This window comes from Dryobates pubescens, chromosome 13 (genome assembly GCF_014839835.1).
Source record: "Dryobates pubescens isolate bDryPub1 chromosome 13, bDryPub1.pri, whole genome shotgun sequence".
NCBI classification, from domain to species: Eukaryota; Metazoa; Chordata; class Aves; order Piciformes; family Picidae; genus Dryobates; species Dryobates pubescens.
In genome coordinates this window covers 22,017,203-22,035,037 of record NC_071624.1, presented here as the reverse complement: position 1 = coordinate 22,035,037, position 17,835 = coordinate 22,017,203, and the positions used below count along the sequence as shown (strand labels likewise).

Genomic DNA, 17,835 nt, shown 5'->3' with positions numbered 1-17,835 from the left:
TCCACTCTGGAGTTTCCCTCTCCATTATAATCTCAGAAGTCTCTTTTAACTCATTTCTTCCCCTGCTTTGTTGGGCAGCCTGAGCCTCCTGTGCTCTTGCATGAGGCATGGTGTGAGCAGTCCCTCTCCTCTTGCAACCAGGCAGAGATTACTTCACCCTGGGCCCTTGTGCTACCAAAAAGTAGCACAGATTCCATGAGTAGCAGGCTAAAGGATTTCCATTAGAAGCAAGCTGCTGTGGGTGCCCTGCTTTAGCGGGGGGGGTGGACTGCATGATCTCCAGAGGTCCCTTCCAACCTCACCATGCTGGGAGTTGTCAGAAATATGCCCTCAATTAAGACCCAAGGGGAGCAGGCTCCTACTCACACCCCTGCTGGGTGGCTCTCATCCCCATCCCTGCTCCAGTTGGGTCCCAGTCAGAGTGACTTGGGCAGTACTGGAGAAGCCCAAACTCCTAACGTGGTGCTCCAAGTGCTGTGCAACCATAGATCATCCAAGGCAGTAATAAAGCTTCAAAACACAGATGTCTGCTCCTTGAGATTTATCTGTCTGCAGTCAGCCCCTTCAAGGCCTCTTTATCTTACTGCTCTGAGCAATTTGCATCAGCCAGAGATTTCTCAGGCTGTCTGCTGGGTGCTTTTCACCTCTCCCTTGCAATGGGTTGGTGACATCCTGGTGAAATCCTTGATGTCATTTCTGACATGAGAAGCTGAAACAAATGAGGTGTGGAGGCAATATAAATGGTGGGGGGTGTTTTGTGGAGCAGTTTTTCTGAGGTGAGTGATTTGTTGAACAAAAAATTGCTTTGTAGTTAGTGGTCTGTGAGGTCCCAGCAGCTCCTGCTCAAAGCCCTTGGTCAGTTTGCATTAGCTTAAAAAAAAGAGACAAAGCAATTAATCTAACTCCTAAGAGGGGAAATAGCTCTGTCTAGGTGTCCTCAGACCTCAGCACAGAAAAGGAGAGGCCAGAAGTAGAATAGAATAGAATTAAGCAGGTTGGAAAAGACCTTTGAGATCATCAAGTCCAACCTCTCACCCAGCACCATCTGATCAACTCAACCATGGCACCAAGTGCCTCATCCAGGCTCTTCCTAAACACCTCCAGGCATGGGGACTCCACCACCTCCCTGGGCAGCACATCCCAAGGGCCAATCTCTCTTTCTGGGAAGAATTTCTTCCTAGCATCCAGCCTAAACCTCCCCTGGCACAGCTTGAGACTGTGTCCTCTTGTTCTGGTGCTGGGTGCCTGGGAGAAGAGACCAAGCCACCCCACCTGGCTACAACCTCCCTGCAGGGAGTTGCAGAGAGCAAGAAGGTCTCCCCTGAGCCTCCTCTTCTGCAGGCTAAGCAACCCCAGCTCCCTCAGCCTCTCCTCCCAGGGCTGTGCTCCAGACCCCTCCCCAGCTTTGTTGCCCTTCTCTGGACACCTTCCAGCATCTCAACATCTTTCCTAACCTGAGGAGCCCAGAACTGGACACAGGACTCAAGCTGTGGCCTAAGCAGTGCTGAGCATGGGGTACAATGACTTCCCTGCTCCTGCTGGCCACACTGTTCCTGATGTAGGCCAGGATGCCATTGGCCTTGTTGGCCCCCTGGGCACAGTGCTGGCTCATGTTTAGGTGGCTGTCACCCAGCACCCCCAGGTCCCTTTCTGCCTGGCTGCTCTCAGCCACTCTGACCCCAGCCTGTGGCTCTGCCTGGGGTTGCTGTGGCCAAAGTGCAGCACCCAGCACTTGGACTTGTTGAATGCCATCCTGTTGGCCTCTGCCCATCTGTGTAGCCTGTCAGGGTGCCTGTGCAGAGCCCTTCTCCCCCCTAGCAGATGCATGCCATTGTAGACTGTAGCTCCTGTTTGTCAGTACAGCTTCATTTGCTTCTGACTGAGTTGGTCTGGCTGAAAAGTTAATGCTGGGGGGGAAACTTCAACCCACCACACTTGTGTTGTGGTCTCCAAGTAGCAGCATTTGCCAGAGTGGGAAGTTCTCTCTGTGTGACCCAAAGGTGTTTCCCCTGCAGGTCCTGGCGGAGCTCAAGGAATATGCTACGGAGGTGGACGTCGACTTCGTGCGCAAGGCTGTGCGAGCCATTGGGCGCTGTGCCATCAAGGTTGAGGCAAGTATCTGGCTCCTGAGGTGGTCTCTGGTTGTCTTCAGAAGCAGTGATGGCCTTTGCCTTCTCCTTCCCACCCTACCCCGAGTTTCTTTGCTGCTGTGTTGGCACTCAAGTGACCTGGAAGCCCCACGCTCATGGGTCAAGGCCCAGCTGAACAGCAGTGCTGGTGAGCTCCAGCTGAGTACATCACAGGAGGGTGCTCTGCTCCTCAGCCTGCAGGCAGAGCAAGGCTCCTAAACCATCCTTGGTGGAATCTTGTGCTTCACTGGCCTTGGTGGAACAACAACCACTGCTCCATGAGGACCTCCTTTCACAGCTGTGGCCTAATGTTTGATGGAGGAAGGATTAGGGCTTGAACTCAGCACTGTGAAGTCTTTTCTTTCATGTGAAACACATGCACAGAGCCACAGAGCTTTGGGGCACCAAGGTGCAATTTGCACAGAGTGACTCTGCTTGTCCAGTGCTGAAGGTGCCTGTAGCTTGTAGCTTCCTTTGGAGCCTGCTCTCTTTAGCCTGGATGCTTATGCAAAGAAGTTCCTAAGAACCTCTGCAGAATAAGTCTGAACTGTCCTCTGCCAGCTGAGTATCCAGCAAAATGCTCCTGATAATATTATCTTTAGTGATGTCTCTGTTAATTCCCCTGTAAACCAATCTGCTATGGCTGACAGAGCTCTGAAAGCCTGGGAGGAGAGGGAAGGCTTTTGCTGTGCTGCTGGTGCTGTTCACTAAACTGATAACTGAGTGCAGAATGTCACCTAAGTGGTCTAATTTCAGCTGAGCTCATTTAGCTTTTGCTAAAGTGTGTTCCCAAGAGCACTGCCTGACAGCAGAGCTAAACAAGAGCCTAATCAGGCCTGGCTGAGTGCAGAGCCAGGGCAAAGGTTGCCCTTCTGGCAGCTGAGCTGCTGCAAATCTGTGTAAAGAGGACACCAACTTCTCTCCTCTTGCATCAACCTCCCAGGCAGCCTTCTCTTCCTTCCTTCAGCTCTTCAAGGCTGACCACTGCCATGCTCTCTACAACAACCTGAGAGGAGGTTGGAGCCAAGTGGGGCTTGGTCTCTTCTCCCTGGGGTCGGGTGGTAGAATGAGAAGAAATGGCCTGAAATTGTGCCAGGGGAGGGTTAGGTTGGAGAGGAGGAAAAATGTCTTTGCTGCAAGAGTGGTCAGGGATTGGAACAGGCTGCCCAGGGAGGTGGTAGAGTCACCATGCCTGGAGGTGCTCAAGAAACACATGTTCAAGGTGTTCAAGAAACATGACATGGCACTTGGGGCCGTGGTTTAATGGCCATGGTGGTCTTAGGCTGATGATTGAACTCAATCTTGGAGGACTTCTCAACCAAGGCAATTGATTCACTGATTTTAAGGGTGGCCTAACATAGAGCAGCTGAGCCCTGCTTCTGGTTTATGTCTGCAGTTCAAAACACCAGAGTGCTCCTTCCATGCAGGAAGCTGGATGGCAGGAGGCAATGCTCTTGAGCATGGAAGAGAGCTGCTGAGGAGTTAAAAGAAGCTGGTGGCAGCCCTTTTGGAAGTGGTGCTTGTGCTGGGGAGCAGGAGCTAGCTTTAGGTCTCAGCAGGGAGGTTCTCACCAGCATGTGGCCCTGTGTGTGTCCTGGTGCACCCCTGCAGTACCAAGGTGGCTTTGGAAGTTCCCTCTCTGGCATTGCCCTGTCTTGTCCCTTCCCATCCCTCACACCCACAGCAGTCCCATTCAGCCTGCAGATGTGGCAGCAAATCTGCAGGGCCCCTCTGGCTGGGTGGTGCTCAGCAGGAAGTGTTAACCTTGGTTTGGAGCTGTGCTCCTGTGAAGATGCTGCTGCTAAAGGTGAGGTCTGTTTACTCCTCTGACAAGAGCTGGATTTAAAGAGGCCAAATATAGAACAACTCATTACAGTGTCCTCATCTGTAGGTTAATCCCTGGCCCCAGTGCATCTGTGTTTACTAGAGGCTGTTTGCACTGTGAGTTATGACTAATGGCAGCACATTCCCTCAGCCATCAGTGTCCAAGTTCCCAAGGCTTAGAAATCTGCTTTTTGACATGGGGCACAGCCAGTGGGAGCTGCTGATGAATGAGAATTCACAGGGAGCCTCAGCTCTGCCTTCAAGGAGCCTACCTCTTGTCTAATTGTCTCTCTCTGAGAAGAGCAAGGCAGTAAATTAATGTGTCTGCTGTGAGGTGCCAGTGTGGCATTGCCTTTGCTGTGCCTGGTGCTCGTGGTGGAAGTGCAAGCAGCAGCCATGGTGAGCAGCAAGGCTGATGGAGTCTGTCCAGGGGTGAAGCAGTCAGGTTGGTCTGGGGGATGTCAGAACAGCATTTTGTATGGACAGACTAGCTGGGCTCAGAGTTCACAGCATCACAGGGTGGTGAGGGTTGGAAAGGACCCCAAAGGGGTCCTCCAGTCCAACCCCCTGGCAGAGCAGGGTCACCCAGGGCAGCTCACACAGAAACACATCCAGAGGGGTTTGGAAAGGCTCCAGAGAAGGAGGCTCCACAACCTCTCTGGGCAGCCTGCTCCAGGGCTCCAGCGCCCTCACAGTGAAAAAGTTTTCCCTTGTATTCTCAGGCTCTACCTGCCTGTGTTTCCTGTTGTGCTCTTTAGTTGTTGGACTGGAGTAAGCTAAAGCTCTCTGTCTTTAAAGCAAAGGAAAACAAACTCTGCAAACCCAGCCCTGAGAGTTGGACTGGTGGCAGAGGCTTCTCTGGCCTTGGTGCTGGGCAAATCTCTTTGTGTTCTTCCTCTGTGCTTTGAGAGGGTTTGGAGGATAAGCACCAAAAGAAGCAACCCTGGTGCTTGGCAGGGTCAGAGCAGGCTGTGCCATCCTGGTGAAGAACTCTGTGGCTCTGCTTTGCAGTCACAGAGTCACAGAACATTAGGGGTTGGAAGGGACCTCTGGAGATCATCCAGTCCAAGCCCCCTGCCAGAGCAGGGCCACCCAGGGCAGCTCACACAGGAACACAGCCAGAGGGCTTTGGAAGCATCCCTTTGGAAACAGGAACACATGCAGAGGAGACTCCACAACCTCTCTGGGCAGCCTGCTCCAGGGCTCTGCCACCCTCACAGTGACAAAGTTTTCCCTCCTGTTCACCTCCTCTGATCCAGCTGCCCCCAGTGCCCCTTGTGCTGTCCTTGGCCATCCCTGAGCAGAGCCTGGCTCCAGCCCTGCACATCTTGATCCCCAGCAATGAGGGCAGCCCTCAGGCTCCTCTGCTCCAAGCCCCAGCTCCCTCAGCCTGGCCTCACAGGCAGATGTGCCACTGCCTGCAGCAGCTTTGTGGCTCTATGCTGGACTCTTTCAAGCAGTTCCCTGAGGTCCTGTTTGACCTGAGAGGTCCAGAGCTGGACATAATATTCCAGATGTGGCCTCAGCAGGGCAGAGCTGAGGGGGAGGAGAACCTCAACCTGCTCAGCACATCCCTTCTGATGCACCCCAGGATGCCACTGGCCCTCTTGGGCACAAGGACCCCTTGCTGGCTCATGGGCATGCTTCTCTCCACCAGGGCTCACAGTTTGTCTGCAGCAGTGTGCTGTAGCCAGACTTGCAAGCATGAGGGGAAGGAGCTTGTGCCTGGATCTGCTACATTGACAGCAGCAGGTGGAGAACTCCTCTGATGCTTTGATTGTGAGGAAACAGAGCAGCACTCCTGTGGGAACAGGGAATGGAGTGGATGCAGTGATTCCTCTGGAGGACAGCAGAAGAGGAGGAGCCATATTGCAGGGGGATTTGACTCTGTTCCCAGAAATTCTGGCAGCAGCCTGGTTCTTAGAAGCCATTGAGGCTGCTGGCTTGGAGCGTGGTGTCTGCTCCTGGGGGGCTTTCACTTGGATTCTGCAGCAAAACAAAGCAGTTCTGAGATTGGGTGCTTGTCCCTCCCAGCTCCAGAGCTGTTCTGGCTGGGGTGCTCTTTCCTCAGTCTGCTGAGCACTGCAGACCCCAGGGATGTCCACCTGCAGGCAGCACTCTGCTAGGGGTGGCCTTCACAGGGCTTACAGGGAGCTGCTCTGCTCTGCAGGTGCTCACACAACTGCATGCTGCCCCAGGTCCTCCAGGGCTGGAAAGCTGTGCTGCATCTTTCAAAGTGCTCCTTCTGGGGAAATCACACTTTGGATTGTCTAAAGAACACCACAATAAACCCTTACTTGCTGTTCCTTGAGTTCTGCAGCTCCCAGCTCTGCTAGTGCAGGCTCTGACAGCACTCTTGCCGACAGTGGCTGATGAGTGATAAGTCTGAAGGAGAGGATAGCATCCAGAGGGACCTGGACAGGCTGGAGAGGTGGGCTGAGGAGATCCTCATGAGGTTCAGTAAGGTCCTGTACCTAGGTTGGGGTAATCCTAGATACCAATCCAAGTTGAGAGCAGCCCTGCAGAGAAGGGCTTGGGGGTGCTGGGGGTGAGAAGCTGGACAGGGCCCAGCAATGAGCACTGGTAGCACAGAAGGCTGCTGGCAGCCTGGCCTGCATCCAAAGCAGTATGGCCTGAGATGGAGAGAGGGATCCTGCCCTCTGCTCTGGGGAGATCTCACCTGCAGGACTGTGTCCCATTCTGGAGTCATCAACACTTGGTGCCATGGTCTAGTCGTGAGGTCTGTTGGGACAGGTTGGACTTGATGATCCTTGGGGTCTCTTCCAACCTTAGTTATACTGTGATACTGTAACACAGGAAGGACTTGGAACTGATGGAGAGGGTCCAGAGGAAGGCCATGAAAATGCTCAGGGGGTTGGAGCAGCTCTGTTAGGATGACAGGCTGAGGGAGCTGGGGGTGTTCAGCCTGCTGAAGAGAAGTTCATGGGCAGGGACACCTCACACTACAGCAGGTTGCTCACAGCCACATCCAGCCTGGCTGCAAACACCTCCAGGCAGGAGGCTTCCACCACCTCCCTGGGCAACCTGTGCCAGGCTCTCACCACCCTCATGGGGAACAACTTCTTCCTCACATCCCATCTCAATCTCCCCATTTCTAGTTTTGCTCCATCCCCCCCACTCCTATCCCTCCCTGACACCCTCAAAAGTCCCTCCCCAGCTGTCTTGGAGCCCCCTGCAGATCCTGGAAGGCCACAATTAGGTCTCCTTGGAGCCTTCTCTTCTCCAGACTGAACAACCCCAGCTCCTTCAGTCTGTCCTCAGAGGTGCATCAAATGAAAGATTCTTCCAGGTCACAGGAAGCAGAAAAGCTGAGAGGAGGCCACTGTCACACTGCCATTCCCCTGCCTCTGTAGTGACACAGTAGCTGTAAAACCTGCTGAGGAGGGAGAGGTGTCATAAAAATCTGATAGCAATCATAGAACTTTACAGGATACCTCAGCTGGGGCTGGGGTTTCTCTGCTTGAATTTCAGAGCCAGTTTGCAGAGACAGCAAATCCAGATGGCACTCTTGAGGGTCTCCTCCCTTGGCTGATGCCCACTGTGGCCACTCACAGGCTGGGTTTGTGAGGCTCTGCAGCCAGTCCCCAGGGCAGGAAATCACCATCAGGTTCTCATCTCTCCTCATCCTCACTTCACCTCTACAAGGCCTCCTTGAGCTTTTTGCCTGTTCTCAACAAACTGACTCCTGTGACTCCAGTCCCCCTCCTCCTGCCCAGCCTTTGGGTGCTCTGCCAGCAAAGGAGGCCAAGAGCTCCCTTCAGCTTTGCTGGTGGTGCCCTGTGCTGCCTGCCCCCAGCACTCTGAGAAGGCTCAGATGGCACTGCCCAGGCAGCACCAGCAACAGTCTGCTGCTCACATTAATCACCAGCTCTGCTCCTAGCCCAGTCCTGTCTTCACTGGAGCCTCTCCAGTGCTGGAGGTGGTTGCTCCTGTGGTGTGCTGCCTCACTCTGCTCTTTGGGAATGGACCTCCCTGAATGATTTGCCTCTGATTCCAGTTCCTGGAGCATGCCAGTGCCCAGCCCTTATCTTACAGAGCCTGTAGCTGGGAATTTGGGACTGGTTAAAGAAAAGCTGCATTAGCAACAGCTGGATTTGTGTTCAGGGCTGGATCTTCCCATGTAGCCAGTGACCTCACATCTGAAATATCCAACCTCTTGCTGCTGTGAGCTGCTTTTTTGCTGCTGGTCCTGCAGAGTGATTGACAGCATTGTTCACTCCTGCCTTCTGGCTTCCTCAGTCACCTTCCAGCAGACCCTGTCAAGACTCTGGTTGCCACAGCTTGGGGAAGTCCAAGACAGCTCATTCAGTGGCCTGTTTAAACTGCTAGCCAGCAAAAAGGTGATCTGAGCAGCAATGCAGGCAGTGTTCAGAAGCTCCCATGTGGTGATCCAGCTGTCTGCTGGCATGGTTGCATCACAGAACCCCAGCATGGTGGGCTTGGAAGGCACCTCTGGAGATCATCCAGTCCAATCCTACTCCTAAAGCAGAGCTCACACAGCAGTTTGCCCAGGATCACAAGGGCCAGGGGATTTTGGGAGCTCTCCACACAAGGAGACTCCACAAGTTCTCTGGGCAGCCTGGTCCAGGCCTCCAGCACCCTCACACCAGACAAGATCCTCTTTCTCTTCATATGGACCCTCTTGGCTTCCACTTTGTGCCCACTGCTGCCCCTTGGCCTGTCCCTGGGCACCACCAACAAGAGTCTGGCCCCAGCCTCTTGCCCCCCACAGCTCCTTTAGCTGTTGCTGAGCATTGAGCAGTTTCCCTCTGGGGCTTCTTTTCTCCACCCCTTAGGGTGAGGAGAGGTTCAGCCCAGTGAGTGATCCCAGAAGCTCCCCAGGAGCCAGCAGTGGCTTCATGCAGCCCAGCAGGCAGCTGTGTGCTGGGCTGCAGCCAGAGAAGTGTGGCCAGCAGGGCAAGAGAGCCCTGGGCATTCTGCCCCTTTGCTCTGCTGAGACCCCACCTTGAGTTCTGCATCCAGGTCTGGTGTCCCCAGAATAAGAAGGACACAGAGCTGTTGGAGTTAGTCCAGGAGGGGCACCGCAAAGATGATCCAAGGGCTGGAGCAGCTCTGCTGTGAGCACAGGCTGGGGGAGCTGGGAGTGTTCAGCCTGGAGAAGAGAAGCTCCAGGGGACCTTAGAGCTGCCTTCCTGAAGGGATCCTACAGGAAAGCTGGAAAAGAACTCTTCATAAGGGTGTCTGGAGTCAGGACAAGGGGGAATGGTTTTTAGCTTAGGGAGAGGAGGTTTAGACTGGAGCTGAGGAAGAAGTTCTTCAGTATGAGGGTGATGAGACTCCAGAGTAGGTTGCCCAGGGAGGTTGTGGATGCCCCTTCCTGGAGGTGCTTAAGGCCAGGTTGGATGGGGTCTAGTTGAAAGGTGTGTCTGCCTGTGGCAGGGGTTTGGAGGGGATGGTCTCTGAGGTCTCTGAGGCTGGGCTCAGGGGGTCTCTCCCCTGCAATCCATGAGCATTCCTCAGCCTGGAGGGTTTGCCTGGCCGCACACTGAGCTGGTGGCTCTTGTTCCCTTCTGGTGCCCCCTTCCTCAGGGCGTGCCATGGGCTGGAAGGAGCATTTCTTCAGCTGCCTGTAAGGGTGCTGCTCTGTTCTTGTCTCCAGCAATCTGCAGAGCGCTGTGTGAGCACCCTGCTGGACCTCATCCAGACCAAGGTCAACTACGTGGTGCAGGAGGCCATCGTCGTCATCAGAGACATCTTCCGCAAGTACCCCAACAAGTAGGTGGAGCTGGAGGAGGCTTTGGGGAGCCCCTCTGTGCCAGCAGCAGAGCACAGCAGTGTGAACCCCCCCAGCACAGCCTACAGGGCTTGGGTGGTGGCTGCTGCTGTGAAGAGCAGTGTCCAGTCTGACTTTAGCTCCAGTGCAGTAGGATTCAGGTGTTGGCTTCATGGGAGGTATCAGCCTGACACGGTCTTGGCTTCCCCAGCACTGCATGGTGATGATGATGAGCTTAAGCCTTCATCAGAAGCTAGCAAAGCTCCTGCAGAGAGTGCTGGGAGGAGAAGTGGATCAAGTTTTACAGTTTTGTTGTTCTCCTCTGGAAAGTTTTTGTACAAGGCCATGAATCACAGTCACAGAATGCAGGGGGTTGGAAGGGACTCTCAAAGGTCATCTTGTCCAACCCCCCTGCAGTCAGCAGGGACACCTCCAGGTTGCTCAGGGCCACAGCAAGTGTGACCTTGAAACTTTCCAGGGATGGGGTCTCCACCACCTCCCTGAGTAACCTGTTGCAGTATTTCACCACATATGGTGCAGAACTTCCTCCTGATGTCCAACCTAAATCTCCCCTGCTCCAGCTGCAAACCATTGCTCTCATCCCACCCCCATAGGCCCTGCTAAGCAGCCCCTCCCCAGCCTTCCTGTAGGTCCCCATCAGGGAGTGGAAGGCTGCTCTAAGATCTCCCCAGAGCTTTCTCTTCTCCAGGCTGAACAACCTAAGCTCTCTCATCCTGTCCTCATAGCAGAGGTTCTCCAGCCCTCTGATTGTTTTCTTGGCCTCCTCTGGACCTCTTCCAACAGGTCCATGTCTCTGTTGTGCTGGGGGCACTAGAGCTGGACACAGTGCTCCAGGTGAGGTCTCCACTGATTAATGAAACTACAAAAAACTTGAGGACCCTGTGAGATCTTGGTGCTCAGCTTGGAAAAAGAAAAAGCCTGGAAATACCTTCTTTAGCTGAGGGAGAATGCTGCTTGTTGAGTTCACAGAGTCACAGAATGGTAGGGGTTGGAAAGGGCCTCAAAGGATCATCAAGTCCACCCCCTGCCAGAGCAGGATCACCCAGAGCAGGTCACACAGGGACACATCCAGGAGATTTTGAATGTCTCCAGAGAAGGAGACTCCACAACCTCTCTGGGCAGCCTGCTCCAGGGCTCCAGCACCCTCACAGTGAAAAAGTTTTGCCTTCTGTTCCCATGGCACCTCCTCTGCTCCAGCTTGCCCCCAGTGCCCCTTAGAATCACAGAATTGTCAGGGCTGGAAGGGAGCTCAAGGCTCAGCCAGCTCCAACCCCCCTGCCATGGCCAGGGACACCTCACACTGCAGCAGGTTGCTCACAGCCACCTCCAGCCTGGCTGCAAAAACCTCCAGGCAGGAGGCTTCCACCACCTTCCTGGGCAGCCTGTGCCAGGCTCTCACCACCCTCCTGGGGAACAACTTCTTCCTCACATCCAATCTCAATCTCCCCACTTCTAGTTTTGCTCCATCCCCCCCCAGTCCCATCACTCCCTGACACCCTCAAAGTCCCTCCCCAGCTGTTTTGGAGCCCCCTTCAGATCCTGGAAGGCCACAATGAGGCCTCCCTTGTCGTGTCCCTGCACATGCCTGAGCAGAGTCAAAGGCCAGGGCACGGTGGCCGACGCCGGGGCTGCCCGCAGGGCGGTGCCGGGCGGTGCCGGGGCGGGTCAGGCAGCGGCGGTGTGCCGGCAGGTACGAGAGCATCATCGCCACGCTGTGCGAGAACCTGGACTCGCTGGACGAGCCGGACGCCAGGGCCGCCATGATCTGGATCGTGGGGGAGTACGCCGAGAGGATCGACAACGCCGACGAGCTGCTGGAGAGCTTCCTGGAGGGCTTCCACGACGAGAGCACGCAGGTACGGCCAGGGCAGGCCGGCGGCGAGCGCGCGCCCTCGGGGAGCAGCGCTGCCGCCGGCCCTGTTCAGCAGCCTTGGTGGTGCCAGGGACAGTGGCACTGAGGCTCCCTCAGCAGCTCTGCTGGTGGCACCAAGCTGTGTGGTGCTGCTGACAGCTGGAGGCAAGGATCCATCCAGAGGGACCTGCACAGGCTGGGCCCAGGACAGCCTCAGGAGGGTCAACAAGAGCAAGGGCAAGGTCCTGCAGCTGGGGCAGGGCAATCCCAGGCACTGATAGAGGCTGGGCAGGGACTGGCTGGAGAGCAGCCCTGAAGGAAAGGCCTTGGGGGTGCTGGAGGAGGAGAAGCTCAACAGGAGCCAGCAGGGAGCACTTGCAGCCCAGAGAGCCAAGCAGAGCCTGGGCTGCAGCAAGAGAAGTGTGGCCAGCAGGGCCAGGGAGGGGATTCTGCCCCTCTGCTCCACTCTGCTGAGGCCACAGCTGGAGCTCTGGGGCCAGTTCTAGAGCCTCTGTGCCAGGAAGGGTCTGGAGGGGCTGGAAGGTGTCCAGAGCAGGGCCATGAGGAGGAGCAGAGGGCTGGAGCTGCTCTGCTGTGAGGACAGACTGAGGGAGTTGGGATTGTGCAGGCTGGAGAGGAGAAGGCTCTGAGGAGACCTCATTGTGGCCTTCCAGGATCTGCAGGGGGCTGCAGGAAAGCTGGGGAGGGACTTTTGAGGCTGTCAGGGAGGGATAGGACTGGGGGGAATGAAGCAAAACTAGAAATGGGGAGATTGAGATTGGATGTGAGGAAGAAGTTGTTCCCCAGGAGGGTGGTGAGAGCCTGGCACAGGTTGCCCAGGGAGGTGGTGGAAGCCTCCTGCCTGGAGGTGTTTGCAGCCAGGCTGGAGGTGGCTGTGAGCAACCTGCTGTAGTGTGAGGTGTCCCTGGCCATGGCAGGGGGGTTGGGACTGGTTGAGCCTTGAGGTCCCTTCCAACCCTGACAGCTCTGTGAGTCTAAGTGTCCCACATAGAGCATCTGTGGGGTGGGTGATAAATGGCAGTGGTCAGAAAATGCCTCCTGATGAAGCCTTCAGTCTTTGGCTAAAGGAAAACTTCTGGGAGCTGTAGGCTTGCTCTGTGGTTTTAACTCCCAGATTTTTCCTTGGAAGAGGACAAGAGAGATTCCTAAATCACAGAATTATTTGGGTTGGAAGGGAGCTCCAAGCTCATCCAGTCCAACCCCCCTGCACTCAGCAGGGACATCCTCCACTAGATCAGGCTGCTCAGAGCCTTGTCCGGCCTGACCCTGGGACCCTCCAGGGCTGGAGCCTCAACCACCTCCAATGGGCAACCTGTTGCAGTGTCCCAGCACCCTCATGGTGCAGAACTTGTTCCTCACATCCAACCTAAACCTGCTCTTCTCTAATTTGAGATGTTTAATAGATGTTTAACAGTTTTAATAGGGCTTTAATGGATGTTTAATAGTTTGAATGGGGCTTTAGTAGATGTTGCATGCTTCAAGGGGAACAACCCACACCAGAAACCCAGCCATACAGCAGAGTAGTGAGGAGCTGCACAGGAGATTAACTAAGTAAAAGTGAGTATATAAAAAGAATGACTAAATAAAAGTGAACAGCTAAAAAGAAGAACTAAATCTGAGTATGCTGAGCAGGCCTGGGGCTGTGGAAGTGTTTCTGCAGGGGGCAAGGCTCTGAGGCCCCTTGCAGTGGGTGTCCCTGCAGGGAGCAGCATGGGGCTGTCACAAAGCACAGGGCTGGGGCTGTGTGTCAGGCATGGATGTCAAGGTGTGGCAGAGGTTGCTAAAGCATGGATGAATTTTCTGCCCTCTGTTGCATCCCTTTCTCTTAGGTGCAGCTCACCCTCCTGACTGCCATAGTGAAGCTGTTCCTCAAAAAGCCTTCTGAGACACAGGAGCTGGTTCAGCAGGTCCTCAGCCTGGCCACACAGGTAAGCCAAGGAATCCAGTGAGGCAGAGCCCTGCAGGTGCTCTGGTGGCTCCCATCTGCCAGGCCACTCAGCTTTGCAGTAGCTGGGATTCAAGCATGTTCTCCCCTCCCAAAGAGACTGTGTTTAAGAGCTGCTCTGTGCCTGTTACCATGCCATCTGGCAGCTGCTCTCTCCTTCTTTGCTCCTGATTCATCCAAATTCTTTCCCTGCTCCCCCACTGAATGAAAAGTTAGGGACAGGGAAGAGTTGTGAAGAAACCAAAATGCTTTCTCCTTGAAGGCAGCTTGCAGCCCAAACATCTGGAGCTATGGCAGAGGGAAAGGGCCTGGCAGAGGCTCTGCTCTGTGAGCAGCAGAGCTGAAGGAGCACAGTGGAGAAGGAAAAGCTGATGTTTGGGTGGTTTTGCTTTGTGCTTGGATGCTGTCAACCAATGCAGCAGCTTTGCTGGAGGCTGCAACAGTGGTTAAGATTCTGGATCCATAATGCATGAGGTGCTGAGCTCAGATCACTGCAGGTGGGGCTGGGCTCGAGCTGGCAGACAGAAGTGCTGTAGTTCTGGAGGACAGAAGTGGAGATGCCCTGGCAGCAGGCATGGGTAGGACCTCAGCTGATCCTCCTCTGCTTCCTGGCTGTACTGACTGAGGTTTATGTGTGGTGGTGTGGTCCAAAAGGAGCAGCTCCTCTCCAGACCTGCTGTGTCAAGTGGTGGAAGAGTCTCCCAGCTGCTCTGAATGGCTGGGAGCAGAACCTGGAGCTGCTCAGCAGCTGGCCTCTTGGTCCTCTGTGCTGCAAGAAATCATGGCTGTGGACTCAGTGGTACTTAAAGCTGTTACTCATCCCTTTGGGGGTGTTGCATTGGTCAGTGGCAAGAAATCTGTGCTTTGCTCTTCTGGCTCTCAGCCTGCTGTGAGCAGGTTCTCAGCTCCTCTTTCAGGAGAGCTGTGATCTGTCTGGCATGGGTGGGCAGTTCATGGCTGTGCCCCAAGGTGTGTGTGTAGCCCCTGGGGAACAGGGAACTGGGAGAAAGGGGCAAAGGGAAGATCTGAATCTCTTGTTCCAGTAGGCTTACTTGAAGCTTTAAGTCTCTTTATCTGGCTGTGGAAAGAAACAGTCAGCCTTGAATCTGTACATGCCTGCAGGTGGGCAGGAGCCTGTGGTCTTTCATCTGCCCTTGCACAAGCCCTGTCTGATCCTGAGCTGCCTGCAGCAGGCAGAGAGGCTTGTAGGAGCTGTTAAGGGCAAAGTGTGTAAAAGAGCCCAGGGCTCCACCATCAAACTGACAAACAGCACTGCAGAGAAATCTCAGTGCTTGCCCCAGCTGTTGTGTCTAGGTGCTTAGGAGCAGAATGAGCTCAGGGTGCTCATTCTCACTGCAAAGAGAGGCTTTGCTGTGTGCCTGAGGACGTCTTGAGACAGGCAGCAAGAGGCAGGTTACAGCAGGTCAGCAGCAGCCTGAATGAGATCACAGAAGGGGAAAAGAAGTGCCAAGGAGGAGGGCTAATGAGGTGTAGGATGTGTTGCCATCATTTTACAGGGTGGGGGGAGAACCCTCTGAAACATTTTGCTGGTCTCCTCCAAACATGGGGATTAAGCCCCCCAGCTCTTGTTTCCATGAGCAGGTCAAATGTGCTGCACAGCAGCACAAAACCACAGCACCTCCCTCCCCTGGAAGAGTTGCTGCAAACCACCACCACTGCCTTTGCTGCTCTGGGCAGAGCTGTTGGCAAAGGAGAGAAATAATTAGCACTTAAGGCAGAGGCAGAAGTGTCTGCAGCACAACGAGGGGTTTGGTGACAGCTGGAGAACTGATGAAGTGTCCTAACTGCTGTCATTAGCATCCTTCCAAACTTCATTAGATAACTAAGCAGCAAGGATGAATTAGAGCTCTTTGGCTCTGAAGAATGTGGCTTGTTAGGATCTCTGCAGCATCTTCTTGTCCAGCAGTGCCCATACAGGAAAGCTGCCCAGTGGAAAAGGACCTGGGCTGTTGGTCAGCAGCTGCCTGAAGGCCCCCAGCAGCCTGGCCTGGATCAGCAACCAGCAGGGCAGGGCTCATCCTCCTGGGCTGGGCTGCACCTCACATCCTGGCTTCAGTGCTGGCACTGGAGAGGCCACAGCTTGAATTCTGGGGTCACTCCAACAAGGACACTGAGGGGCTGAAGCAGGTCCAGAGAAGGGCAACAAGTCTGGGGAAGGGTCTGGAGAACAGGGCTGGGGAGGAGCAGCTAAGGGAGCTGGGGGTGTTCAGCCTGGAGAAGAGGAGGCTCAGGGGAGACCTCATTGCTCTCTACAGCTCCCTGGAAGGAGGCTGGAGCCAGTGGGGGGTTGATTTCTTCTCCCAAGTGGGAGAGCAAGAGGAAATGTTCTCGAGGGGAGGGCTAGGCTGGACATGAGGAACAATTTCTTCATGCAAAGGGTTGCCAAGGCCTGGCTCAGGCTGCCCAGGGCAGTGGTGGAGTCCCCATCCCTGGAGGGGTTTCAAAGCTGTGCAGATGTGGTGCTGAGGGCCATGGCTGAGTGGTGCCCTGACTTCATGGGTGGACTCCATGATCATGGAGGTCTCTTCCAGCCTAAAAGGTTCCATGGTTCTGTGTATTTCCAGGAATTCTGGATCATCCTCTGCCACACACAGAATTGTTGTCTGCTCTTGGTATGTGGCAGAGTCCTTTTGACTGACTTTGGTTTCTCCTGCCTTTACCTCTTAAAGATCTCCAGGAGATCATAGCAGACATTGGAGAGTGGTTGAAAGAGTGGTCAGGGATTGGCACAAGCTGCCCAGGGAGGTGGTGGAGTCCCCACCCCTGGAGGTGTTCAAGAACTGTGTGGCCATGGCACCTGGGGACAGGGTTTGATGGTGGTGTTGGGTTGATGACTGTTTGGTCTTAGAGCTCTTTTCCAACCCAAACAATTCTGTGATAGCTCTGGGGGCTGGGGCAGTTGCTGGGGGTAAATCTTGGGCTGAGTGGGAAGAAAGGCATCAGTGCTGATGTTTCACCATGGGATGTTCATGGCAGTGAGCAGTTTGCAGCTCTGATCTGAAACTGGTGACTGTCACTGTGGTCTGGTTGAATCAATTAAGTGCCTACAGCTCACAGAACCACAGAATGGTCTGGGTTGGAAGGGACCTCCAAAGCTCATCCAGTCCAACCACCCTGCACTCAGCAGTGACATCCTCCACTAGAGCAGGTTGCCCAGAGCCCTGTTGAGCCTCACCTGGAATGCCTCCAGGGATGGGGTCCCAACCACCTCCCTGGGCAACCTGTTGCAGTCTTCCACCACCCTCATGGTGCAGAACTTGTTCCTAACATCCAATCTCAGTCTGCTCCTCTCTAGTCTGAAATGATCTGCTCCTCTCTAGTCTGAAATGATGTCTGTCTGCTTCTTGCTCTGCCTCAGGACTCCGACAACCCAGACCTGCGGGACCGTGGCTACATCTACTGGCGCCTGCTCTCCACAGACCCAGTGACTGCCAAGGAAGTGGTGCTGTCAGAGAAGCCTCTCATCTCTGAGGAGACTGACCTGATTGAGCCCACCCTGCTGGATGAGCTCATCTGCCACATTGGCTCTCTGGCTTCTGTCTACCACAAGCCACCCAACGCGTTCGTGGAGGGCAGCCACGGCATCCACCGCAAGCATTTGCCCATTCACCACGGCAGGTAAGGCTGGGGCAGCCCTGCTGCTGCTGGCCAGGGGCTGGCTGCTTGTTTCTGTCCAGCAAACAGTCCCAGAGGTTGCAAAGATTCATAGATTCTTTGAATGGGTTGGGTTGGGAGGGACCTTGAAGATCACCTAAGTTTCAACCCTCCTGCCATGGGCAGGGACACCTCCCACCAGCCCAGGTTGCTCAAGGCCTCATCCAGCCTGGCCTTCAACACCCCCAGGCAGGAAGCATCCACAGCCTCCCTGGGCAACCTGTGCCAGTGTCTCCCCACCCTCACTGCAAAGAATTTCTTCCTCATCTGCAGTCTCAATCTGCCCTCTCCCAGCTCAAAGCCATTGTCCCTCATCCTGGCCCTCCAAGCCCTTGTCAAAGTCCCTGCCCAGCTCTGCTCTCTCCTGCAGCCCCTTCAGGTACTGAGGGCTGCTCTATCTTTTAGAACTCCCTAGTGGGGTTTTTAGTTGCTTGTGTAGGGGCTTGCAGGTCATTCAAGAGGCTATTTGGTTGTGGAATTTAATCCTGGGTATGTAGTTCCTGAGTTCCTGGGTCAGGGGGCAAAACAAGCATCAGAAGTTCTCGTGTGAGGAGAAGCTGTGATGTTTTTGAGCAGACACTGGCTCTAATCCCTCTTGACATGAGAGTTGGAA

General features: G+C 54.7%; 1 protein-coding gene across 2 annotated transcripts in view; it reads left to right on the top strand.

Moving 5' to 3' along the window:
* Positions 1-17,835, top strand: part of AP2B1 (adaptor related protein complex 2 subunit beta 1) — a 95,417-nt gene that overhangs the window by 31,781 nt on the left and 45,801 nt on the right. For both annotated transcript variants that reach the window (XM_054166241.1, XM_054166240.1), the window contains exons 9-13: positions 2,016-2,111; positions 9,595-9,710; positions 11,420-11,585; positions 13,432-13,530; positions 16,927-17,186. In XM_054166241.1, the coding sequence (XP_054022216.1) occupies positions 2,016-2,111; positions 9,595-9,710; positions 11,420-11,585; positions 13,432-13,530; positions 16,927-17,186 (737 nt within the window). The remainder of the gene's footprint in view (positions 1-2,015; positions 2,112-9,594; positions 9,711-11,419; positions 11,586-13,431; positions 13,531-16,926; positions 17,187-17,835) is intronic.